The 27,090-nt window shown below is 41.5% G+C and overlaps 1 protein-coding gene across 1 annotated transcript; it reads left to right on the top strand.

Annotated features, from left to right (window-relative positions):
• Positions 1–9,900: 9,900 nt before the first annotated feature.
• glp2r (glucagon-like peptide 2 receptor) lies at positions 9,901–26,098 on the top strand. The gene is made up of 13 exons (XM_084141675.1): positions 9,901–11,063; positions 14,798–14,912; positions 15,118–15,222; positions 15,425–15,546; positions 21,204–21,310; positions 21,672–21,828; positions 22,071–22,230; positions 22,422–22,482; positions 22,651–22,717; positions 23,134–23,222; positions 23,350–23,488; positions 23,731–23,772; positions 23,902–26,098. The coding sequence occupies exons 1-13, from the start codon at positions 10,974–10,976 to the stop codon at positions 24,280–24,282; spliced, it is 1,635 nt and encodes a 544-aa protein (XP_083997801.1). The 5' UTR covers positions 9,901–10,973; the 3' UTR covers positions 24,283–26,098.
• Positions 26,099–27,090: the final 992 nt, after the last annotated feature.

Below are 27,090 nucleotides of genomic sequence, written 5' to 3'. Positions count from 1 at the left end.
TTATCAAGGAACCTACCAGGTACAACCCTAAATCCGTAAACATGGGCACCCTTATAGATATCATCCTGACTAACTTACCCTCTAAATACACCTCCGTTGTCTTCAACCAGGATCTCAGCGATCACTGCCTCATTGCCTGCGTCCGTAATGGGTCCGCGGTCAAACGACCACCCCTCATCACTGTCAAACGCTCCCTAAAACACTTCAGCGAGCAGGCCTTTCTAATTGACCTGGCCCGGGTATCCTGGATGGATATTTACCTAATTCCGTCAGTAGAAGATGCCTGGTTGTTCTTTAAAAGTGCTTTCCTCTCCATCTTAAATAAGCATGCCCCATTCAAAAAATGCAGAACTAAGAACAGATATAGCCCCTGGTTCACCCCAGACTTGACTGCCCTTGACCAGCACAAAAACATCCTGTGGCGTACTGCATTAGCATCGAACAGCCCCCGCGATATGCAACTTTTCAGGGAAGTCAGGAATCAATATACACAATCAGTTTGGAAAGCAAAGGCTAGCTTTTTCAAACAGAAATTTGCATCCTGTAGCACTAACTCCAAAAAGTTTTGGGACACTGTAAAGTCCATGGAGAATAAGAGCACCTCCTCCCAGCTGCCCACTGCACTGTGGCTAGGAAACACTGTCACCACCGATAAATCTACAATAATTGAGAATTTCAATAACCTGGCTACCCCTACCCCATCCACCAGCTCTGCACCCTCTGCTGCAACTTGCCCCCCCCCCCCCCCCCCACACTTCTACTTTACCCAAATTCAGATAGCTGATGTTCTGAAAGAGCTGCAAAATCGGGACCCCTACAAATCAGCTGGGCTAGACAATCTGGACCCTTTCTTTCTAAAATTAGCAGCCAAAATTGTAGCAACCCCTATTACTAGCCTGTTCAACCTCTCTTTCGTATCCTCTGAGATCCCCAGAGATTGGAAAGCTGCCGCGGTCATCCCCCTCTTCAAAGGGGGTGACACTCTAGATCCAAACTGTTACAGACCTATATCCATCCTGCCCTGCCTTTCGAAAGTATTTGAAAGCCAAGTTAACAAACAGGTCACCGACCATTTCGAATCCCACCGTACCTTCTCCGCTATGCAATCTGGTTTCCGAGCTGGTCATGGGTGCACCTCAACCACGCTCAAGGTCCTAAACAATATTATAACTGCGATCGATAAAAGACAGTACTGTGCAGCCGTCTTCATCGACCTGGCCAAGGCTTTCGACTCTGTCAATCACCGCATTCTTATCGGCAGACTAAACATCCTTGGTTTCTCAAATGACTGCCTCGCCTGGTTCACCAACTACTTCTCAGATGGAGTTCAATGTGTCAAATCGGAGGGCCTGTTGTCTGGACCTCTGGCAGTCTCTATGGGGGTGCCACAGGGTTCAATTCTCGGGCCGACTCTATTTTCTGTGTATATCAATGATGTCGCTCTTGCTGCTGGTGACTCTCAGATCCACCTCTATGCAGACGACACCATTTTGTATACATCTGGCCCTTCATTGGACACTGTGTTAACAAACCTCCAAACGAGCTTCAATGCCATACAACAATCCTTCCATAGCCTCCAACTGCTCTTAAATCAGACCAGAGAATCTTGTTTCTCATGGTCTGAGAGTCCTTTATGCCTTTTGGCAAACTCCAAGTGGGCTGTCATATGCCTTTTACTGAGGAGTGGCTTCCGTCTGGCCACTCTACCATAAAGGCCTGATTGGTGGAGTGCTACAGAGATGGTTGTCCTTCTGGAAGGTTCTCCCATCTCCACAGAGGAACTCTGCTCTGTCAGTGACCATCGGGTTCTTGGTCACCTCCCTGACCAAGGCCCTTCTCCCCCTATTGCTCAGTTTGGCCAGGCGGCCAGCTCTAGGAAGAGTCTTGGTGGTTCCAAACTTCTTCCATTTAAGATTGATGGAGGCCACTGTGTTCTTGGGGCCCTACAATGCTGCAGAAATGTTTTGGTACCCTTCCCCAGATCTGTGCCTCGACACAATCCTGTCTCGGAGCTCTATGGACAATTCCTTCGACCTCATGTGGGAATTTATATAGACAGGTGTGTGCCTATCCAAATCATGCCCAATCAATTACATTTACCACAGGGGGACTCCAATCAAGTTGTAGAAACATCTCAAGGATGATCAATTGAAACAGGATGCACATGAGCTCAATTTCGAGTCTCATAGCAAAGGTTCTGAATACTTATATAAATAAGGTATTTCTGATTTTTATCTTAACAAATTTGCTAACATTTCTAAAAACCTTTGTCATTATGAATGGCACCGGAGAAGATGGCTGCCGTTTTACAGCCCTCTAACCAATTGTACTATTATTTGTGTTTTTCCGCATTATTTGTAATTTATTCTGTACATAATGTTTCTGCCATCATCTCTTATAACCAAAAAGAGCTTCTGGATATCAGGACAGCGATTACTCACCTCGTATTGGACAAATAATTTTTCTTCAACAAGTCGGACGCGAAGGATATCCTACAGACACCCGACAAGGCTCAAATCCCTGTCATTCGCATGAGTAAGAGACAGCGATATTGTGGACGTAGGTTGGGGTGCCTTGTAAGGATCCGACAGCGAGGGAGTAAACTGCCTCTTCCATCAATCCTATTAGCCAATGTTCAATCATTTGAGAATAAATTGGATGACCTAAGATTACGGTTATCCTACCATATGTATTTTTTTAATTTTTGATTATTGTGTGCTTGTTAACATTTACTGCATTGATTGATAGGAACTAGGAACATAATCATTTTGCTGCACCTGCCATAACACCTGCTAAACTTCATACCCGACCAATAAAATGTGATTTGATTTTGATATAATGTTTTTTTTTTTTTACAAGTGTACTGACAAGTGAATAAATGATTCCAGCTGCATTAGAAACCAATAAAGTGTTAACTTCAACATCTGGATCAATTCATTGTGATATTCATTAAATGTATTTAGATGAACTAGCTTCAATCTCACTACTAAAACAAATGATGCAGGGAGTTGGTGTATCATTTAAACTTTCATTTGTTGGCAAGTAAAAAATGCTATTAGACATTCCTGGGCAATTATTGTGTACTGTCTGTATTCTTACTGTAGCAGCATGGTGTAGAATAAGAGACATCTCACAGACACACATTAGCTAGCTAGCTACAACACACAGGTATAGTTACTCTAAAACGAATATGAGTCATAAAGCCATAGTCATTCCTTTACTCTCCGCCATCATCATCAAAACATGTATCCAGTTTTACTCCTAATGAGAGGCCATGAGGCTAGCTAGGCTAGTTATCTAGCTAGCTATAACGTTAGACTACAGTACATTTTAGGTATAGAAAACAAAGCTAGCTAGCTAAACTTGGCTAGCTTGGCTTGTAGTGGTACTAGCAAGCCCCGTTATGGTTGAATCAATCACGAAATTGTACTGTACTGAACAACACTGTCTCGTGTAAAAAGAGAGCTTATATTGCTAGCTAGCTACCGACAGCAAAACAACTTACTTGTTTGTCATTTGCCCTCCTGATCCAGTTGGTCTCGGCTGCCGCCGCCAGTTGATCTAGGAGTTCTGAAGAGCCCGGCTTCGAGGGTGGGAACACAATTGGACAAGGAAGTAAGGCTCCCGTCAGTCTGTAGTCTTTACAAAGCCAGGGAAATTGAGTCAACCTAGATATCCTGCAATGTCCTGGCAGATAGGAACATCGTTGGCTCTATTGAATAAGGACAACCATGTTTATTCGCTGCTAGTGTGATCGTGCAATCGGCAAAACATAAAGGCCACAATAATTGCTACAAAACATGACTCCATTCATTTTTAGATCAGACAGCAGGCTCAATCAACCGATAACGTCATTGGTTGAACTCTCCCAGCGCAAAAATTGAAAAAAATACAGCTATAGTGCATAATCATGTCTGAAACACCCTCTCATCATTCATAATTATATAGGGAGACTGGAAACACCCCAAATAGTGTCTAGCAGTGAAGTTTCCCTTTAAGAACTTTAATTTTTTCAGTGTATGCCCTGGCTATGGTCTCAGTATGGATTGTCCTAAAATAACTCTATCGAAGGACGACCCTGTTTATGTAGTCTGTCACCTCCAATGTCTCCATCGAACAAACTTTAATAACACTGCAAAACCACAGCAAGAACAAGATTTATAGCAGCACACTAAAGCAAAACAACAAATACAGCAAACGTCAGAGTGAAAAGAGAGCTACTTCATCATGATAGTCAGCATCTGTAGCTCAGTTGGTAGAGCATGGCGCTTGCAACGGCAGGATTGTGGGTTCGTTTCCCACGGGGGGCCAGTATGAAAAATGTATGCAGTCACTAACTATAAGAGCGTCTGCTAAATGACTCAAATGTAATGACCCAGCCAGACCAGGGGCCTCATTTATCAAAGGTGCATATGCACAAAAAATACTCTAAACCATGAACACTCTGTGATGAGTCACTGACTGAAATGCTAAATTCCACTTCGCGATAAGAGTCACTGACTCAAAGCCACAAGAGGGTAGAACATATTTAAAACGTTGCTTGTTATGGGGAGGTAGTTAGTTGCAGAAACGTTGGAATGGTTTTGTCGACTAGCATGCTAGTAGATACCAATAGACATCCAGCCATTGCTCTAACGCTAGTTAGCATTGGCTGGCGAAATTACCTCTAACTTTCTTCATACTGGACACAGAGACATAAAAATGGTATCCACACGTTTATCGGACGCTGGGGAAGTAGATACATTGCCAAATCCCAAAGTATCCCTTTAATCTCAGAGCCTATATCAAGACAGGAGGGGTTGTAGCTCTCATTCACAAGCGCACAAATATAGTATGGTTCTGATTTATCAATAAAAACATGCGTATATGTTGTGTGTGACAGTTTGATAAATCCCAATACAATCTCCAATCTCCATGTACGCCAGAATTTAGTAAGATATTTACACACGGTTGATAAATTATGCCCTTGGCCCTGAGGTGATGTGGTGGCTGTGATGTTGTTTGGCTGTGCTGGGGTTGTGATGTGATGTGATACAGTTTAATGTTGACAAAGGCTGGACACTATGTTCTAGCAGCTTCCCCAAGCTCCAGGCTCTCTCTCTCTCTCTCTCTCTCTCTCTCTCTCTCTCTCTCTCTCTCTCTCTCTCTCTCTCTCTCTCTCTCTCTCTCTCTCTCTCTCTCTCTCTCTCTCTCTCTCTCCCTCTCCCTCTCCCTCTCCCTCTCTCTCTCTCTCTCTCTCTCTCTCTCTCTCTCTCTCTCTCTCTCTCTCTCTCTCTCTCTCTCTCTCTCTCTCTCTCTCTCTCTCTCTCTCTCTCTCTCCCTCCCTCTCCCTCTCCCTCTCCCTCTCCCTCTCCCTCTCCCTCTCCCTCTCTTCTCTCTCTCTCTCTCTCTCTCCCTGTTTGTTTTTCCTGCTATGAGTCCTGCGCTCATAAGCCCGCCACCTGGGGCCCTGCCATCACTCTCTGCCTCGGGAAGAATGTAAACACTCTGCACGGACACACACACACACACACACACACACACACACACACACACACACACACACACACACACACACACACACACACTATAGAATCCCTATGGGGGGGCGGGGAGGTAGGTTGGATAACTCCTGCTTAGTCTTTCTCACGCCACACTCCCAGCAGCCAGTACAGAACCAAACAGTTTATGTATCCAAACAGCAACCTGTTTAACTTCCAACATATCACCTGTCCTGAGTGCTAAACATATTCTAACCCATTTACAGCAAGTGGTAAACAACCTTCAGCGCGGTTGCCCAGGCCTGTCCTCATACAGAGTGCTGTGTTTACCCCAGCAGTGTCACAACGCTGGCACTTTTACATGCCCTTGATGGACATGAGGAGTGGGGCTGGGCAGACTTGTGTGTCTGTAAAAATTAATGCCTGTTTGTGTTGGCGTCCAGAAAACTTTTCCTTTGAGGTTGGGTTTTATGTAAAATGTTGAATGGGAAATGTAGGCCTACAGCAAAAATTATAATACCATTCATATGTTCTAGAGAATTATGATTTTTGATGATCATAATGAGTCATTTTAAAACAATCAATGCACTTTTCCTGAATGAGTCTTCGTTATCAGTTTGTTTCCATCTTTGTGTACATTTTGTAATTGTATGGTTAATGTAAAATGTTAACACAGGCCTACAGTAGGCTACTGTATTTTTCAGTGTCCCATAACAACTAACATCGGCACTATCTGCCTCTGTCAAGCATTCTCTCTGTGGTCATATACATTAACACAGACAAAATAATAACTATGTATGTGGTTGTATGATTCTTACAATGTACAGATTGTCTCAGAGACCCATTAAGTCGCCTGCGATCAGGACATTTTTCAGTAGCTCAGGATTATAAATGCTTGTGATTCAGAAAGAAAATATAACAAATCAAATATTCCCCCCAGAAAGAACTGCCTGTCTCGTTTCATCATTCCCCTTGGTTGAAGAAGCAGAAATCCAATACCTCTGACCCATATTGGATCCATACAGAAGCAGAAGGGTTCGGACATCAGTTTTCACAGTGTTATACCCATGTCGAATACGAGCACAGCTTTATCTGAAATATATTTATCATTTAGCTCACTCTCACAATTGTCTTAGTACCTCAATGGCCTGGTATGCTAGCAGCATACTGTTGTTTGGTATATATCGGTCTTTGTTGTTGAAAGGGCCCTGCTATAATGCATTCCTAAAACTCACCATGTTGGCGTTTTGACTACAAATCAGCTGAAAATGTTTTGAGCTAAAAGTGAAAAAGACAAAAAGGGACACTTTGTAAGAGACAAAAGATAGGAAATACTTGGGAAAGTACTTTTTAGCTATGTATTTTGCCTTTTTATCTATATATGTTGACCTCAAATAAAAGATCATGGGAGTGCACTTAAAATCTACTCCAGACCCGTTTTAAGACACGAGACAACAAAATGGGCCTGGAATCCTTTGTTTAGATTTACTTCTCCAGTGCTCACGAGAAGCTCTCATGACAATGGGAGAGAATGGTACAGTGATTCCGTGATGCACAAAAATGTCATAAAACCACAACAAAGTAAATACTGACATCTTCACGGTTCAGGCCAAGTTCACTGTTATCGCTGAGAGTAGACTAAGCTAAAATACTGGTAGAATCAAAGCCAAGCTCGCAGGAAACAAACCCAGACAGATCATTACTGTAATATCTCTCTTTAATGAGTGAAAAGACCCAAACACTTCACTGACTGTCTCCCATTATAAGCTGCTGTGTGCATCTGATCTGGTGAATAAAACGCTCATCGGTATAGTGTGAAAACTAAATGAGACAGTTATAGCTACCGTCTCAGCTTCCAAAACAATGAAACTAAAGTCTGTCCGAATGGGCCTGTAGGACTTGCCAAAGCAGCCATCCTTAACTTTATTGTGATAGGTTTGGCCTGTTTTTATGATGAAATAAAGTTTTATTTTATTTGAATGTGAATGAAGCATACATCACAGACGAGTGACAGACCAGACAGTTCTCTTAGCGAGAGAAGCTTCAGTTCAGTTGGCGAGTGTCTTACTATTATCTGTGTTTCAAATGGGCACACTTGAACCATCACATTAGCTCCTTGACAGCCTCTTCACTCTCGTCTCGGACCAAGTCCAGCTCCGACACACACGCACACACACACGCACGCACACACACAAATACACACCCACACACACAGACGATCCTTGGTATTGGGTAGCAATACCAGGGCTATCCTAAGGCCATGTCTCCATGAAATTGCTTTTATCACATTTACATTCTCCTGGACCTGAGAGAATTTCTCTATATATTTTCATTGTCGTCTAAACCCTCTTAAGCTGTTCATTGTTAGTGAAGATAATGCTGACATATGACTATATCCAGACTTTTTACAGCCATGCTTATGTAGCTAAGAGTAGAATAAACTAATTTCAGTTTGATATTTTGTATATCTCACAGTCACAAATGATGCTATGACTGGGTCACAGTGGAGCCTTAATTCCTGCATCTCCATAGCCCCTATAACATATAAAGTCACCTGGATGGATTCACTGTCAAATCTGCCCCCTATATTTATCAGAGCAATAGATCATCCTGTAATGAAAACACAATTACTCCAGCTGATGTATTACTAAGGTTAGCTCTTCATGTAAACAAATCAGCCATGAGTTTCACTTCCTCCCATTTCACAAAAAGTGACAGGTGTGTCTTGCATCATAATATACCATACTATCATATTATGATCTATAGAATGGCCGGATGGATGTACAGTCCATCAGAAGAGAAGGACATGCACCAAAGGATACTGTGCATTTATTTCATTGCTGGCTGAATGATCTACCCACACCAACATGGATTTTATTACACCCTGCTCTTGTGAAGGCCAGTAAACACTCTACATTAGTATAATGTGATGTGCTATACTGTAATTGCCTTTTAGTCTTACACTAAATATCCTTACTCTCAGTGTCGAATTATCTTACAATGTGGATGTAAGCCTATTTTACAATGTAAATAATAGCTGACGTTAGGTTACGGCTGTTTTAATATAAATCGGAAGCATAAACAACTCCTTCAATCCTCCACCTGGAAAGTGCACAACACCGTGAGGATAAATAGTTCTGGGTTGCTGTTGCGAGGCCAGGCATATGGCATTCTCCAGTTGTTTTATAGCATGACCTGTGTGATTATGTTCTCATGCCTAGCACCTGAGAAATACTAGATGTGCATATAAATAACTAACCCTAGCTGTCCACATCCTGACTAAACCCTAACCCTAACCATAACAACCCCGTGATATTTCGTTCTCTTACAGTTGTGGAGAGCCCAGTGGCAAAACAAAGGACACTGTAACTGTGTGACAAACAAAGCTGGCCCCGCAGAGCGATAGTAGGGCTTTAATATTAAACTAGAAGTGAGTCAACCCCGGCAGACTGGCACCTCAGGCCCTCCCCACACTGACAGTCCTGCAAAGTACCATTGATCGGTGGGGACTGGGAGAATTGTCATATCTTCCTCCATATATCTTATCTTCCTCTAGGTTTCCTCTAGGTAATGTTTCCCTTTTATTATAGGCGTTTATAACTTTTTATCTTGAACAAAGTTTCCTTTTTCTCTTTCATAACCCTATTTCACTATTATGTCAACATGTAAGCAATGTGGTAAATAACGCTGTAAACAAGGTGGTAAATAACACTATAATCAACCATCCTCATATAGCACATTGTTTACACAGTGATGTAATAGTGAAATAAGGTTATCTATTGATTAGCTTTTATCTTTCTTTCTAAATGTCTGATGAATGTAGTTTACTTCCACACATAGTTTTAAACCCCCTCTCTTTGTATATAATGTGCTATTTATTGTTAAACTTATAGTACACTTTGGAAAAGTTTGATTTGATTTATTAGAGATGTATTATTTTGGCTGCACCATCTGCACAGTGCATGAACAGTAGTACAACATGTTTCTCTGGCTTATGATCCATCCTGTGTGTTTGGTCATGGCCCCTGCAGCCCCTGTGGTGCGTTTGTAGATCCATTAGACCACACAGAGATCCCATTAGTGTCAAATACTGTTGATGAGGCCCTCTTACTGTGAGAGAACCACCCACATAAAACTGCCACTGAACCTTTAGCCCCAGTCAGGGATCAACACTGCACACCTTATGATGTGGCTGTGTGTGTGTGTGTGTGTGCATGCATGTGTGCGTGTGTGTGTATACTTTCTGCTTGTGTGTGCGTTCCCCTCCTGGACTATAAAGTCATTCTAGTAAAATAGCTCTCCCTTGTCTTATCTTGATTGGCTGGGACAAGGCCGGGCGGAGAAAAGGGGGAGGCAGACTGATGGGTGAGGATCCACAGACTTGTTCAGTCGCATTCAGGTCATCAGGGAGGACAGACAACAGAACCCTTGAGACACAGCCTGAGACGAAGACAACTTAACCAAACACACAGCGACAGGCAGACGAGCCAAAGACAACTTTACCAAATACTAAGAAGATGATGATAACTTTACTAATACACGTCAACTAGGTGAGGGACAAAGGACAAGTTTACTAACGCTTGTGAACTAGGACAGAGGACAACTTTACTAACGCACGTCAACTAGGACAGAGGACAACTTTACTAACACACGTCAACTAGGACAGAGGACAACTTTACTAACACACGTCAACTAGGACAGAGGACAACTTTACTAACGTACGTCAACTAGGACAGAGGACAACTTTACTAACACACATCAACTAGGACAGAGGACAACTTTATTAACGTACGTCAACTAGGACAGAGGACAACTTTATCAAATACTAAAACTAGGAGAGATGTCAGAGAAAACTTTACCAAACTGATCACAACTTAAAAAGGAGTGTCTCGTTTAAAGCCTCAATGAAATGGAGAACATTGCTCCAAAAGAAACCACAACTAGAATAAGTGCCTGGATATCTTTACTAAACATCTGTCAACCAAGAGAAGAACACCTTTTATTCCCAAAACATTAGAGCTACAGGAAGAATTTACCTTTAGAATATCAACCACACCTAAAAGAAGTGAAACACCGATCCTAAACAGGAGAGAAGCAGGCTCCATCTCTACCAGGCACCTGTAAAGATTTACCTAAACCAATCACAAATCATCTTTACACGAAAACCCACTGTTTCGAGGCGAGCCTACATAGAAGAGAGAAGACTGCCTTTCAAAAATCAGCTTAGAAGCCAAACACTGAGAGCAGCCTACACCGTGAGTAAGTCAGCTTAACCAAGCACATAAATCGTTCACAAGTCTCAAATCATCTTTACCTGGAAAACCACATTGGTGAAAGGACTGGACACTTTAGAGAAGAGGCTTGTGTCCATGTGTTGGTTCCGTGTGGTGTGGATGCTGAGAGCTAAGACAAGGATGAGTGTGAAGAGGGCATCGATGGCAGGCGGGTCCTTGAGGTGCCATCCAGCTTATATGTAAACAAAGCGCCATACTCATGCTACGACCAGCCTGGCACAGAGGGGGGTGGGCACTGGGGAGTACCACTCTCTCTCCTTTATTCCTACTGCTCCTCTCCAGTCTGCAGGTAAGATGGTCAGCTGCGCGCACACACACACACACACATTAATATTAAGATCACTTTATTTGTCAGTTGTGCACAAGGTCCAACCAAAATGTGACATCTGGTTTATCCCAATCCCCAAAAAAGACACACAAACAGGTTAAGTGACTTGCTCAATGTACAATGGCAGGCAATGGCATCTAGGATTTGATAACAGCAACCCTCCGGTTGCCAGCTCACTTCCCACCAGATTTTTTCCGGTCAGACCCAGGACTCAAACTGGCGACTCTCCGGTTGCTGGCTCGCCTCTCTAACCACTTGGCTACCTGCCGCCCATATATATACACACACACACACACACACACACACAAACGCAGGACACACACATGTGCATGTATTAATCTGAATACAATTTCTACAGAATATTGATTGTAAACCAGTTTTGGAGCCATTTTATATTTAACAACTTTTCTTACTTGTTTTCTCTGTCAGCACAGGAGGGTCAGTAAAAAATAAAAACGTAATTGAGCATTTATTTGAACATATATAGTACCTAAAATCCATATAGAATATTAATTAAAATATTAAAAAACAAATGTTCTGTTAAAAAAGTGTACTGAAGTAATCTCACAAATATTCCAACCTGACAACAGAGAAACATAATTTGATTAAATCCTTTATCTGATTGAGAGGATGAATTGCTACCGTTGAACTTTAAAACCATAAACACTGACACAGTGAGATGATAAGGCCTGAATTTATGGTTTGAAATCTGTTTTTTTAACAGATATGCGACTGGGATATGCAAGAACTTTGGAGTTGCTTAGCAACGTGGCTATATGATAATGTACTGGGTTGCATGGCATGGCGCACATATATCCATAGATATCACTCCAGACATAAATATTATCACAAAATCTGCTGGCGCACACAACATGTACCAGAACAGCCAGAAACAGACATACAGTATACAGCACATAAAATGTACCGACAAATTTCCAAAGTATGATTCTATCTGAGTAACTCCTAAAACTCTATGCCTTCAGTATTACCTTGGGTACTTACTGTAAGTACATCCCTTTACTCAATAGTAGCTACATATTATATGATAAACATGATCTCAGCAGAGATCTCTCGGATTTGATTCCGAGGCCCTCAATTATATCAGCACTCTCTCAATCTGTAACTGAGTTAAGCTCAGAATCCCTTAAGTGTCTCAGTGGATTTTAAAACATTTTCTCTTAAGGTAGAGGAGAGCCCCTGTACCTTCTTTTCACCCCAGATAGTAGTGAGAGATCTGACAGACAGACACACACACACACACTCCTCTGTGATAACTGCTGTCCAGACAACCTGATGACAAGAGACAGAAGGGGTCAATTGAAGCGTTAGAAAGTCAGGGAGCTCCTAGGATAGGACAGATCACAGTGGAACAGGTGGTGGTGGAGGGGGAATAGAACGGACAGGCACAGGGAGGTTACACAGTTCAGATAGATATACAGTATGTATCCCCACTGCAGTGTGAAGGCAAGGCAGGGAATGTTAGTCAGAGAAAGAGTACCGCACATAGAAATAGAATCCATTGGATTATATTTCTATGGTACTGCACCCCACCTGTGGAATAACAGATTCTAAATGGGAAAACCTTGATTCTCTGTTTACTTTACAAACAGAAGAGAAGTGTTGGTCTGTCACTAGAATAATTGAATTTATTACATTTTGTCAATGTTTTATTTCTAAAGAACATTGCCAAATCATGTGGTAAGATATCTTAAAGTAACTGCTCAGTTACCTTTCAAAGTTAATATCCAAATAATGTTGTTGACTCATCCTATACTCATATTTGTGGCCAAAGTATAAATTGGAGAAAAAACATCTCAAAAACCCCACCTCAAACTTGTATCTCAAACAGACCATTTAAAAAATGCTTGCTATTTCCTCATAGAATATAACGTAATCTCTTGAGCTGGCCAATCAGCGGTCTAGAAGAGGATGAGCTGGCCAATCAGCGGTCTACTTGCATGAATATTTTTAACAACTGGTATACACCCACACCATTCACCATTCTGTTGTTGGGGTAAGCTCACACCATTGCAACACAGAAAAGCTGATTTTTAACATACTTCATTAAACAATTTTGGAAGGAAAATATATAGGTAATATTTAATAGAAATCTGGAAACACTGGGCAGTATCTTTACATTTTGGACCAAGCATATGTTGTGTTTACACAGCCACCCTAAGAACCCAAATCTGATTTCATTTATATTTCAGAATATTTTTCTTGACTGTCCACACATAGTTTTACATGTGACCCATATCAGATTTGCGCATTCACACTGATGTAGCCTCTGAAGTAGCAAACAGATGTAATGCTCATTTCCCATCACTGTTACTGTACATTTTGGGGTGGTTGTCATGGTAATGTCAGGTCGTGTGCAATAATGATGAATTCATAACCAAGTGGGAAGGTGGTATTTACCACATACGACTGGGAAAAATCCACTTGAACGCCCCTCCTCGTAATTATTAGTTGGAAACTCGTCTATCATCCCTGAGCTCCGACTTTTCCCACATGCTGACCTCTGACATCACCTACTAAGGAAATTACCTTCGATAAGCATTTTTGGCAGGATTTTCGGAAGTTAAATGTAAAAACAAAACATGGTTTATAAAAATATATTAATAAGTTTTTTGAACACTATAATTTATTTACAATCATGATGGCTGTACTTACAGCTTGTTGGCCATTAGCCAATCAACGTTTCTCAATGAGTTCAAAGCACGTGAATGCATCCAACTGGTATTTACGAATTCACAACTGGTAATGACCACCTTCCCACTTGGTTATGAACTCAGCATCAAACCACTTAAGAGCAAAAAAATCTGATTTGAGCGTCCAGACAGAGGTCACATATGGAGGATTGGGTTTGTATCAGGATTCAGATTACACAGGCAGCCTAATTCTGATCTTTTGCCCAATCATTTACAAAATATCTAATCTGATTGGTCAAAATACCAATAATTGGGTAAAAGATCAGAATTGGGCTGCTGTGTAAACGCAGCCATATGGAGGTGGTATGAATCAAAAGTCAAAAGATCAGATTCCATGTAGTTTTTTTGAATGTTTACACATTAGGGAAAGATCAGATAGATATCAGACATGCAAATAATTGTCCAAAGATCAGAATTGGGCTGCCTGTGTAAGCGCAGCCTAACTGAGTTACTGGTGGTTAAATCTCCCATTTTGATTTCTCTCCTCAGAGTAAATGAAACAGGTGCATTTACTTCTATTAGTTTAGATCACATGACATTAGGGTCTCGATTCAATCTGTATCGCCGAAGTTCAGCGCTATAGCGCAATTTAAAATTAAAGACAATGTTCCTGCATCTGCGGAGACTGCATTCACGGTTAACCTTGCATATGTCGGCTCAATCGGAAATTACCTTTACATTTAAATCGCACTACAGCGCTGAACTTCAGCAATACGGATTGAATTGAGCCCTAGGCTTGTGAAATTGCCTACACAGACTCCTAACAACGACGATTGAGGTTTTGTAGTTAGATACCTCAGCAGGAATTCTACTCAAATACTGCCATCTTGTGGACTCTCACTAAAACCACATCCCCCTCAGTCTTCCTGGCACGTTGTTGGGGGTGGTTAAAATGTATAGTTTATCATAAAATATTCCTCTCTTTTTAACTGTCTTATTTGACATGAAAGGTGGTGGGCTCTGTGATTGATTTTATTTTATTAGGTTCCCCCATTAGCTGACGCCATGAAGATGACGCTTGAAGAGTTGATCTGCAAACGGAATGCATATAGGGAGAACTGCACCAGGATTTTAGCAGAAAGCATCTTCTCAGAAACTGGTGATCAGTTTATTTTTGGCCCTGGCCAGTTCCATGTATCAATGTAGTATGTTTCTGATACAATGTGTATTGTAATTTAATTGCGGCCAGACTGTCAGTGCAGCAATTGATCTATATGGAAATTCATTTTGAGTTAAGCAATAGCACATTATTATTCATGTACTTTTCTGTTTGTCTCTTACTCTTTACTTGTTTGTCCTTTCAGGAATCTATTGTAATGGGACGTTTGACGTGTTTGTGTGTTGGCCCCACTCAGCCCCCGGTAACGTGTCAGTGCCCTGTCCTTCCTACCTTCCCTGGATTACAAAGGGTGAGTCTGGAGGCTTCATATCACATTTATCCATACATTCCATATCTATAATGTCATGTGATTGCACAACACAACATCATAACATTTCATATAGTACCCCACAGAAGTAGAAGCATAGTTAAACGTGCCTTCCAACATGGTTGGAACGTGAGCACATCTCTCATTAACCAATCTATTGATTCCTCTTGTCTTCCTGACCCAGATGACTCCAGGAGTGTGTACAGGGAGTGTCTATCCAATGGGTGTTGGCGACTCCAGGAGAATTCTACGGAAGCCTGGCGGGACAAGACAGAATGTGATGAACCATACTACTTTAAAGCCGAGGTGAGGAAAAGGCTGTGAAAGGAAACAGAGGAGACTTGCCTTGCATTTAGAAAAGGCCTTGCAACTGAAATGTCAACAATAAATCATATTCCAGTTAAAAAGCAGAATGTCCCATTTGTATTTTATTAGGGATCCCCGTTAGCAGCTACTCTTCCTGGGGTCCAAACACATTAAGACACTTATATTACACATAAAAGACAAGATAAAACAGTACATCATGTAACATTGTCACACCACCACATATCCATGACCACTATACAACAAAATTACAATGTACGTGTGCGTAGAGTGCGTGTGCCAGTGCCCGTGTGCATATGCGTGTGTCTGTACATGTGTGTGTGTCTCTCCACAGTCCCCGCTGTTCCATAAGGTGTATTTGTATCCAGGGACGGCCTGTTCAATAGGGCGATATGGGCGACGCACTGCCAAACGGGAAAAGGAAGGGATTTTTTTCTAATCAATTATATCACGGCAACAGCAGTTATCAGTGTTCACGTCTGATCTGCCAGCCACTAAATGTCAAATCAGGCTAAAGTCGTGCTTCAAATGGCCCCGCCCGTTTTTGGGGCGATTTCAGTCAAGTTGAAAATCGCCCAGAAGTCTCTCATAGCCTGTCATGTAAAATCAATTTTTTTCAAATTTCAAAGCTTTCAATACATTCTCTATGGGTGTCTGTGGGCTTGCACTTACGCGCTTTCGTCATACGTGACGTAACCATGAACGTAACTGAGAAAAGAGTGGATTGTTTGAAAGAAGTTCCTTTTTGTCGGCGAACAAATGAAGATAAATTGGCAACGAAACAATTAGGACCTCCCAGACCAAATTTAATAATTCAACAGGTTTCTACTAAAGGCGGAAAGTCCTACACCCGAGGATTTTCCAAAAATTGGTACGAACGAAAAAAGACATTGCCACTCACTCAACTGGATGACGAGGGATACAGGCTAGCTGTCCGCCGCCACAACGATGAGGTTAGTGTTGATAATCACAAGTTTACTGGAGAACCAACTGAGACCAAGTAGAGACTTTGGACAGGGTGGATATGGTGTAATAAAGGCAGTTTATTCAGAGGTAAATATATCTGGAATCGCGTTCACGGACCCGTTCGTCAAACTCTTAGGGAGCTATAAATTAAGCCCCATTACTTACCATATCAGATAAGAGAAATTGCTGCAGCTACATATATTTTACATCCTGGCCCTACATAGTTCACTATTTGCATCACTTACCAAAATATTACATGTGGTCATATATGCTTGGAAAGTGGAGATGCCATAGAACGTCAAAAAAGTAAACATTGCTGGAGACACATTGCCGTTTTGGAGAAGACATCGCGTTTGCTAGCGAAGAGATTTGTTGTGGCAAATGAACTTGGGCTGGGAATTGCCAGGAACCTCACGATAAGATATATGCATCAGCATTGCGAGTCTCATGATTCTATACGTATTGCGATTCGATACTGTGATTTTATTGCGCACCATATGTCTGTTGCAGAGGGATCAGAAAGCCATGAGAACGAGTTTTGATCAGTCATGGAAATAAAAGTGCTGAAAACAAATTGGCTCCCAATGTGAAAAGATTGAGAACAAGCTATGAAGGAACAATAATGGTGTTTTGGTGCAGGTACAGCCAACTAGCGCTAAAATATTGCGATATTGTCAATACAGTATATCGTAAAGTATCACTATGTAACTCGATTTCTTTCACCCCAATCCCTCAAATTAACGGTAAATAACTGAATTGTTTGCCCCACATTTAGCTAAGATGATTAGCTAGCCAGCTAAAATGTTTTATTTAGTTAGCAGTCGCATCTACAATAGTTTACTGTCAATAACATGTCTCCAAAAATGACGTGGTGTCTCCAATTGTGTTGACATTTTACAATTGCAATGCGCATCCATGAGTATCCACTTTCTGTAGCTCAGCTGGTAGAGCATGGTGCTTGTAACGCCAAGGTAGTGGGTTCGATCCCCGGGACCACCCATACACAAAAATGTATGCACGCATGACTGTAAGTCGCTTTGGATAAAAGCGTCTGCTAAATGGCATATTATTATTATTATTATTATTATTATCTGAAGAGAGCCCCGAAACATTGTGTGCAGACATTTTATGCAATAAATGAAGTAGGTTCAATCTAGTAGTTCTGATCTTCTGATTGGTCCTGATGAGTTGGGCGAGGTCACCTCCAGGCTACTGTCACTGTTGCATTGGCTCTGAGTCGGGTTCTCTGTCTTCAAATGTTCAGCCTAAGAGAGGGGATTTTTGTGTGTGTGTGTGTGTGTTTAACAGTGATGATGTGTGTGTGTGTGTGTGTTTAACAGTGATGATGTGTGTGTGTGTGTGTGTTTGTGTGTGTGTGTGTCCTCAGAGCAAGAACTCGTGAGTTGGAAGAACTGAGAGGCCTATGGCGTGGGTGTTGTCCTTGGCCACCTGCTGACAAGGCTGACAAGATAGGACCCTTTTGTCCATTGTTATTGGATAGGAACAGAACTTATAACCAGCTCCTGACCTAAATAGATCTTAGCACAACATTTTACTCAACATATCATATTCCATATTCACTATAACAAATATATTTACTACGACATTAGCAAGAACCGCCACATCCTCAGCCGGCTAATCCAGTGTGTGAAGTTTTGCGGAGTGTTTGAGTTAGCTTTGCGAGGCAAAGATGAAACTGAGGGCTCCACCAACCCTGGTAAGCCAACACTTTTGAGATCAGTCAATAAATGCTTCTGGTATTGACTTATATGCTGCCCCTGTCTTCATGTTGTTGCTGGACATATCTTTTTTTAAATGTGTGTAGGTCACCTAAATCATCAGAAAAATTGCCCCTCCTGAGAATTTTTTCAGGAGCCGCCACTGTTTGTATCTTTAAAAAAAAAATCTGATTCTACTGCTTACATCAGTTACCTGATGTGGAATAGAGTTCCATGTAGTCATGGCTCTATGTAGTACTGTGTGCCTCCCATAGTCTGTTCTGGACTTGGGGATTGTGAAGAGTCATCTGGTGGCATGTCTTGTGGGGTATGCATGGGTGTCCGAGCTGTGTGCTAGTAGTTTAAACAGACAGTTCGGTGCATTCAGCTTGTCAACACCTCTTACAAAAACAAGTACTGATGAAGTCAATTTCTCCTCCACTTTGAGCCATGAGAGATTTACATGCATATCATTAATGTTAGCTCTCTGTGTACATTTAAGGGTCAGCCACGCTGCCCTGTTCTGAGCCAATTACAAGTCCCTCTTTGTGGCACCTGACCACACGGCTGAACAGTAGTCCAGGTGTGACAAAACTAGGGCCGGTAGGACCTGCCTTGTTGACAGTTGACCTGCCTTGTTGAAGGTAGAGCAGCGCTTTATTTATTTATTTATTTACAGACTTCTCCCCATCTTAGCTACTGTTGTATCAACATATTTTGACCATGACGGTTTATAATACAGGGTTACTCCAAGCAATTTAGTCACATCAACTTGCTCAATTTCCACATTATTCATTACAAGATTTAGTTGAGGTTTATAGTTTAGTGAATGATTTGTCCCAAATACAATGCTTTTAGTTTTTGAAATATTTAGGACTAACTTATTCCTTGCCACCCATTCTGAAACTAACTGCAGCTCTTTGTTAAGTGCTGCAGTCATTTCAGTCGCTGTAGTAGTTGACGTGTATAGTGTTGAGTCATCCGCATACATAGACACACTGGCTTTACTCAAATCCAGTGGCATGTCGTTAGTAAAGATTGAAAAAAGTAAGGGGCCTATACAGCTGCCCTGGGGAATTCCTGATTCTACCTGGATTATGTTGGAGAGGGAGGCTTCCATCAAAGAACACCATCTGTGTTCTGTTAGACAGGTAACTCTTTATCCACACTACATCAGGGGGTGTAAAGCCATAACACATACGTTTTTCCAGCAGCAGACTATGATCAATAATGTCAAAAGCCGCACTGAAGTTTAACAAAACAGCCCCCACAATCTTTTTATCATCTATTTCTCTCAGACAATCATCAGTCATTTGTGTAAGTGCTGTGCTTGTTGAATGTCCTTCCCTATAAGCGTGCTGAAAGTCTGTTGTCAATTTGTTTACAGCAAAATATAATTGTATCTGGCCAAACACCATTTTTTCCCAAAAGTTTACTCAGGGTTGGTAACAGGCTGATTGGTCGGCTATTTGAGCCAGTAATGGGGCTTTACAATTCTTGGGTAGCGGAATTACTTTTGCTTCCCTCCAGGCCTGAGGGCCTACACTTTCTAGTAGACTTAGATTGAAGATATGGCAAATAGGAGTGGCAATATCGTCCGCTATTATCCTCAGTAATTTTCCATCCAAGTTGTCAGACCCCGGTGGCTTGTCATTGTTGATAGACAACAATCATTTTTTCACTTCTTCCACACTCACTTTAAGGAATTCAAAATTACAATGCTTGTCGTTCATAATTTGATCAGTTATACTTGGATGTGTAGTGTCAGTGTTTGTTGGTGGCATGTCATGCCTAAGTTTGCTAATTTTGCCAGTGAAAAAATCACTTAAGTAGTTGGCTTTTTCATCACAAAACCCACTGATATTGCCATCTGATTCAATGAATGATGGAGCTGAGTTTGCCTTTTTGCCCATAATTTCATTTAAGGTGCTCCAAAGCTTTTTACTATAATTCTTTATGCCATTTATCTTTGTTTAATAGTGTAGTTTATTCTTCTTTCTATTCACTTTAGTCACATGATTTCTCAATTTGCAGTACATTTGCCAATCGGTTGTGCAGCCAGACTTATTTGCCATTATATTTGCCTCATCCCTCTCAACCATACAATTTTTCAATTTCTCATCAATCTGCAGGGATTTAACCGTTTTTACAGTCATTTTCTTAATGGGTGCATATTTATTAGTAGCTGGGATAAGCAATTTCATAAATGTGTCAAGTGCAGCGTCTGGTTGCTCCTCATTACACACAACAGACCAACAAATATTATTTACATCAATAACAAAGGAATCACTACAAAACTTATGGTATGACCTCTTATACACTATATTAGGCCCAGCCTTTGGAACTTCGGTTTTCCTAGATATGGCTACTATATTGTGATCACTACATCCTATGGATTTGGATACTGCTTTAAAGTAAATTTCTGCAGCATTAGTAAAGATGTCATCAATACATTTCATTCCTGTGCTGTTTGTAACTACCCTGGTAGGTTGACTGATAACCTGAACCAGGTTGCAGGCACTAGTTACAGTTTGAAGCTTTCTCTTGAGTGGGCAGCCTGATGAAAGACAGTTAATATTTAAATCACCCAGAAAATATACCTCTCTGTTGATATCACATACATTAGCATTTGGTGGTCTATAGCAGCTTCCCACCAGAATGGGCGGGAAGCTGCTATAGACAGATAAACCTGTAGCCATACTAGGTGAGGCAGATGAACCTGTAGCCATATTACCTCAACAGTATTTAACATGAGATCCTCTCTAAGCTTTACAATAATGTGGTTCTGAATATAAACGTCAACACCTCCAACTTTGGCATTTCTGTCTTTTCTGCAGATGTTATAACCATGTATTGTTACCACTTTATCATCAAAGGTATTATCTAAGTGAGTTTCAGAGATTGAGGTCAATTGCCTCTTTTTCACCTTTTATTTTCCTTGTCTGTGTCTTCCAGGAGGATGAGTTGTTTCGCCAAGCAGCCCTGAGAGTCATCTCCATCGTCGGCTACTCTCTGTCCCTCTCCTCCCTTTCTCTGGCCACTCTACTCATGGGCATTCTCAGGTTAGTGTCAAGTTGCTAGAGCTCAGGGATCCGGGGGTTAAGCACATGTTGATGATGATTATGATTAATTCTACTATCGTAGGGCGATGACACAATTGCAAAGCAATGACATACTCCTTAGTCATGGCATCGATTCAAACCCACTGGTCAGTGTTCAATGTCATTCATTGATAATCAAATATAAAACAGATACCAGGGGAGGCAGGATGACAAGATTACAGATGATGCTATTGATCACTATAAACTACATTGGATTGCCCATGTACTGAGCATTCATCTTCGTAACATAATCACAAAATCAATTTCCACACTAAATAGTCAGTGGTGGGTTTGAGTCAATGCCAACCTCTGTCTCTTCTAGGAAGCTCCACTGTACGAGGAACTACATCCACATGAATCTGTTTGTGTCGTTCATGTTGAGAGCCATTGCAGTCTTCATAAAGGAGATCGTGTTACATGTCATGTACACCAAACTACCCAGCGACGACCCAGGGTGGAACTCATACTCCAACTCAGTGGTACTCATGTCCTGTAGAGTTAGTTAAGAAAATCATTAAAAACATTGCATTTTCGTCCATGCTGACCTTCAGAATACTTATTTCTTATGATATAAGAAATCCTGGCACCCAGAACCAAATCTCAGGTGTGCTCTTACGTTAACGTCTGTCACAAGAAACTATGATGTAAGATACATTTATTCAACAAGAATAATAAGGCACTGTAATTATCATATTTCATCTAATCTTTCCTCTTCCTGTAGATAATGGTGGTATGTAAGGCTTCCCGGGTGTTCATGGAGTATTTTGTAGCCTGTAACTACTTCTGGCTCCTGGTGGAAGCCATCTTCCTCCAGACCCTCCTCTTCACCGCCGTCCTCACCAAGAGACGGCTGCTCAAGCGATACATGCTCATTGGCTGGGGTAAGGTTCTAATGTTTATAAGATACATGCTGATTGGGTGAGGTAATGCGCTAATGTTTAAAAGACACATTCTGATTGGTTGGGGTAAGGCTCTAATGTTTGAAAGGCACATGTTCATTGGCTAGGGTAAGGCTCTAATGAAGATAGATTGACAATTTATGGCAACAAAATACTTTTTCTTCTTCCTAAAGGTACTCCATTTGTGTTTGTGGTGCCATGGACAGTAACCAAAGCTTTATATGAAAATAAAGGGTAAGTATTTTGGGAGCATTTCCACCACTCATTTCAAGACTTCTGATCATATTTCTGTCTGTTCGCATAAAGTAATCAATCAGTACTGATCTGTGTAAATACCCAATAGTCTATGATACAAGCTGATGCTGTAGGCCCAAATCTTGTTTGAATCTCTCCTGTCCTAAGGTGCTGGGCCAATAAGAATAGATGGATCTGGTGGATAATAAGGGGACCCATCACTTTATCTGTGTTGGTGAGTAGCAACCTACAATATATAACCTATAGCAACCCCCTGTATCACCACTCAACTAAGGCTCCACTGATATCTAAGAACATGAGACAATTATAAATCGTCTATCAAACCATATGACTCTACAGTGTACGCCAAAATTGCACAAGACTGACACACTTGGGGCATCAGCTCGTGAGCTTTCCAGTGATTTCACACTGATTTTGGGATGTCTAAGATCAATAGTTGAGACCATGTGACATAGACATCAGCCAGAGCAGTGGTTGTCACAAGCATGTCATATAGGGTAGAATTGTTAGAGTGCACTGATCCCAATAAGATAGGGTTTCTTCTCTTAAAGACACAGTTTACTTTTTACACAACATAAGCATCTCTTACTGTTTATTCAGAAAATAATATATAATTGATTTGTGTTGCAGGTCATTTTCTACATATTCATCAAAATACTAATGTTGCTGCTCTCAAAGTTAAAGGCAGATCAAGTGAAATTCACAGACTACAGATACAGGTAGGCTACTGTCCCTCTAAAGGTTTACTCTGAACTGTGACAGGAGTACCCAGCACCCTCAAGCAACTATTTTATTTGAACCTCAGTACTGTCTGAATGCCAAAACTCCTTTCCTTTTCTATGTTAGCTTGGCCAGGGCTACGCTAGTCCTGATCCCTCTACTGGGGATCCACGAGGTAGTTTTCACTATACTGATAGACGAGAGTGTGGAGGGAAGCAGCCGCTATGCCAGGAACTTCATTAACCTCACCCTCAGCTCCTTCCAGGTAAGAGCTGAAAACAAAATGGCCACCTTCCACAAGACCATAACAAAGATGTTTGAATATGTTTCCGTTGATTTATGTTCCTGTTGAGTAAAGAAAGGAAAACATCCTGATCCCATTAAGAACTACATTTAGAGGGAGAAATTTGTCTTGATAATAATGCAATTGGAAAATGGTCCGGTAGAGAAACGCTAATGTTTGTTACCTTGAATACAATCATTATATGTGTCATACCTCTCTCTCAGGGATTCTTGGTTTCTGTGCTGTACTGCTTCGCCAATGGAGAGGTAACTATCCACAAACTAGCAGTTCAATTTACTTTAGCCTAAGTGTTAGCTTAACAAATCGTTATAATCGTAATAGAAAATAATAAATAAATAAAAATAAAAACACAATTAAAAATCTGTTATCTCCAGTTCCAGGCGGAGCTGAAAAAGCGATGGCAGCTCTTCCTGTTCACGAACCACTTCCAGGTCACGCCCTGCATCAACTTCCGGGGCGAGCCCCTCAAACACCTGTGGAAGTGCTCCAGAGGCCGACGCACACACGGCTCCCAGCAGAGCGAATCATTCGAGGAGGGGGGTGGCCCTTCCACACACTCACACTTGCTGCAGGTGGCCTTGCAGGGGGAAGGAGGCCGACGAGAGGGGGAAGGAGGGGAGGTGGCAGGGTGGAGAGATAGGGAGAGAAACATGGGAGGATTGGAGTTCCACACCAGGAAGAGCCTGTCAAGTAGCGATGGTGAGATGACGCTGGGAGAGACCATGGAGGAGATACTGGAGGAGAGCGAGTTCTGACCTCCTCCATCTTGTGGATACTCCTGGTCAGGGTTGGGTAGGTTACTTTCTAAATGTAATCTGTTACAGTTACCTGTCCAAAATTGTAATCAGTAATGTAACTTTTGGATTACCCAAACTCAGTAACAATCTGATTACTATCAGTTACTTTTGGATTACTTTCCCCTGAAGAGGCATTAGAAGAAGACGAAAAGGATCCATCGAACGCATTTGGTGTCATCATAGTGGTCTCTGACTTGTGGTCAGACTCGCTCAGGTGGAACAAACTGGCACCTTTTTTCAATGCGGAATTGATTGTCACTGAGAAAACCGAAACAAACTTCATTTGTGAATTTAAAAGTAATCCAAGAAGTAGTCATCTGTGGCGGCAGGTAGCTTAGTGATTAAGAGCGTTGTGCCAGTAACCGAAAGGTCGCTGGTTCTAATCCCCGAGCCGACTAGGTGAAAAATCTGCCGATGTGCCCTTGAGCAAGGCACTTAACCCTAATTGCTCCTGTAAGTCGCTCTGGATAAGAGCGTCTGCTAAATGACAAAAAAAATAAAAAAGATTCTTGTTTTTCAAAAGTATCTGTAATCTGATTACAATATTTTTGCTGGTAACGTAACTGATTACAGTTAGTTTTTTGTAATCAGATTACATGTAACTAATTACATGTAATCAGTTACTCCCCAACCCTGCTCCCTCCCTTTCCAGACTGTTATGAACTGTTAAGGTGCCTTGTCTCCTGACAGATGGGGAGAATCTCAATTGCATACTCCTTGCGTCTTCTCTCCTCGCCTCCTTCTCAAAACCCATTCGAGGAGAAAGTCAGAGGGTAGAACCCTGGCTTTCTAATCCAATGGGGTTTGAGGAGGCGAGGAGCGAGGACGCGATACAAGTCCTTGCTTGGATAGACAAGGGTCACGTCTGGCATATCACAATGAGATTGGTGTTGTTGTATCTTTGTACAGATTCTTTGTATGGTACCTTTGTGTATCATTTTGTTTGCGTGTATGTGAGTAATGTGCCACTATTACAAATATGAGTTTAATGATAAATCATAATACATACACTGAGTGTACAAAACATTAGGAACACCTCTTTCCATGACATAGACTGAACAGGTGAATCCAGGTGAAAGCTATGATCCCTTATTGATGTCACTTGTTAAATCCACTTCAATCATTGTAGATGAAGGGGATGAGAAAGGAAAAATAAGGATTTTTAAGCCTTGAGACATGGTTGTGTATGTGTGCCATTCAGAAGGTGAATGGGCAAAACAAAAGATGTAACTGTCTTAGAGCGGGGTATGGTAGTAGGTGCCAGGCGCACCTGTTTGAGTCAAGTACTACACCGCTGCTGGGTTTTTCACTCTCAACAGTGTGTATCAAGAATGGTCCACTACCCAACTTGAAACAACCGTGGGAAGCATTGGAGTCAACATTGGCCAGCATCCCTGTGGAACGCTTTCGACTCCTTGTAGAGTCCATGCCCCCATGAATTGAGGCTGTTCTCAGGGCAAAAGGGGGTGCAACTCAATATTAGAAAGGTGTTCTTAATGTTTTGTACACATATTTATGTACATACTTTTTATCAGAAAAACAATCAAATTACTCAAAGAAACTTTATCACATAAAGGTACTTGCTGCAGGTATAAAAACACAAACCAATGGAGTCAAAACAGTAGAGCATTAACAGGTAAGTGTAAATTATTTGTTGTCAGAAAATGTTGATATTGGAAAGGATATGTGTTACAGTTAATGTGCATGATGTGGGTATTATGTATTTGTCATATCTAAAAACGTATAGTAATACATTAAAGGAATATTGTATTACCGTTTGTGTTTGAAACAAATCTCTGATACTGATGACTAAATAATAAAAAGGTATACGGTAACGACACACAACAGATACCACATGGACAAGCTGTTCAGATGGCACACTTGAAGAAGTGCAAGTAATATAGTCAGCGCTCGATTTGAGGGGGTATGCGGGGGTACGCCGTACCACTTGTTAGAAAAAAGGGCAAAAAGTGTACACCTTGTTAGCTTAAAAATGTGAAGGCAAAAAAATGGATCCTGATTATATTAAGCAATCTATACCGACGCTTTACTCCGCAATTCTTTAGGCTAGAAACAAGATGTAAATTCCATGAGAAAGACGCAACTCCGATGCACATGTGGATATCTTTGGTTTGTCTATGAAATTCAGAGGCTGAGTTACGACCTTCTAAAGTCGATGAATTAAAAAAATACTTTGGAAGTGTAACGCGCTGTTTGGAAGGTTTGGGGAGTGGAACATCAGCTATAAGATAAGACTTGGACATGAGACAGCATAAGGAGCTCAGCAGGAAGTGACTTTACTCTGGTTCAGGCAACCACCATCCAAATTAGTTCACGTGATAGACAGGAATTTATTGACACACGTGAGGCATTCTAATCAATCAAGAATATCCAATTCTCATCCTTACAGAAGTAATAATAATAATAAATTACAGATGCAAATCACAAAGCTATTTACGTTGAGAGAAACCATTTAAATAAAAAACCTTTAGATGGGGGGGAGCTCGTTCCAGAGCCGGGGACCGAGGCAGCAGAATGCTCGGTCACTCATTGTTTTGAAGTGTGTCTTTGGGACTGCAAGGAGTCTTTGATCATTTGACAGGAGTGAGTGTGAAGACTGTTTTGGGCTGAGGAGTTCACTGAGGTATTGGGGACCAAAGGCATTGAGGGTTTTGAAGTTGATTCTGAATTGGATGGGTAGCCAGTGGAGAGAGGCAAGAATGGGGGTGCTTTTTGAGGGGAGACCACCAAGGAAGGCATCGCAGT

Source organism: Coregonus lavaretus (genome assembly GCF_964263955.1).
Source record: "Coregonus lavaretus genome assembly, chromosome: 25".
In the NCBI taxonomy this organism is placed as follows: domain Eukaryota; kingdom Metazoa; phylum Chordata; class Actinopteri; order Salmoniformes; family Salmonidae; genus Coregonus; species Coregonus lavaretus.
This window is presented reverse-complemented; position numbering and strand designations above follow the sequence as displayed.

What these genes read in the sequence shown, in the direction of transcription:
- glp2r (XM_084141675.1), top strand. Translation starts at nt 10,974, where the DNA reads ATGCTACGACCAGCCTGGCACAGAGGGGGGTGGGCACTGGGGAGTACC. An exon ending in AAGCATCTTCTCAGAAACTG is followed by an intron (nt 14,913 to 15,117) that starts GTGATCAGTTTA and finishes TTGTCCTTTCAG; the next exon opens with GAATCTATTGTAATGGGACG. An exon ending in ATACATGCTCATTGGCTGGG is followed by an intron (nt 22,231 to 22,421) that starts GTAAGGTTCTAA and finishes TTCTTCCTAAAG; the next exon opens with GTACTCCATTTGTGTTTGTG.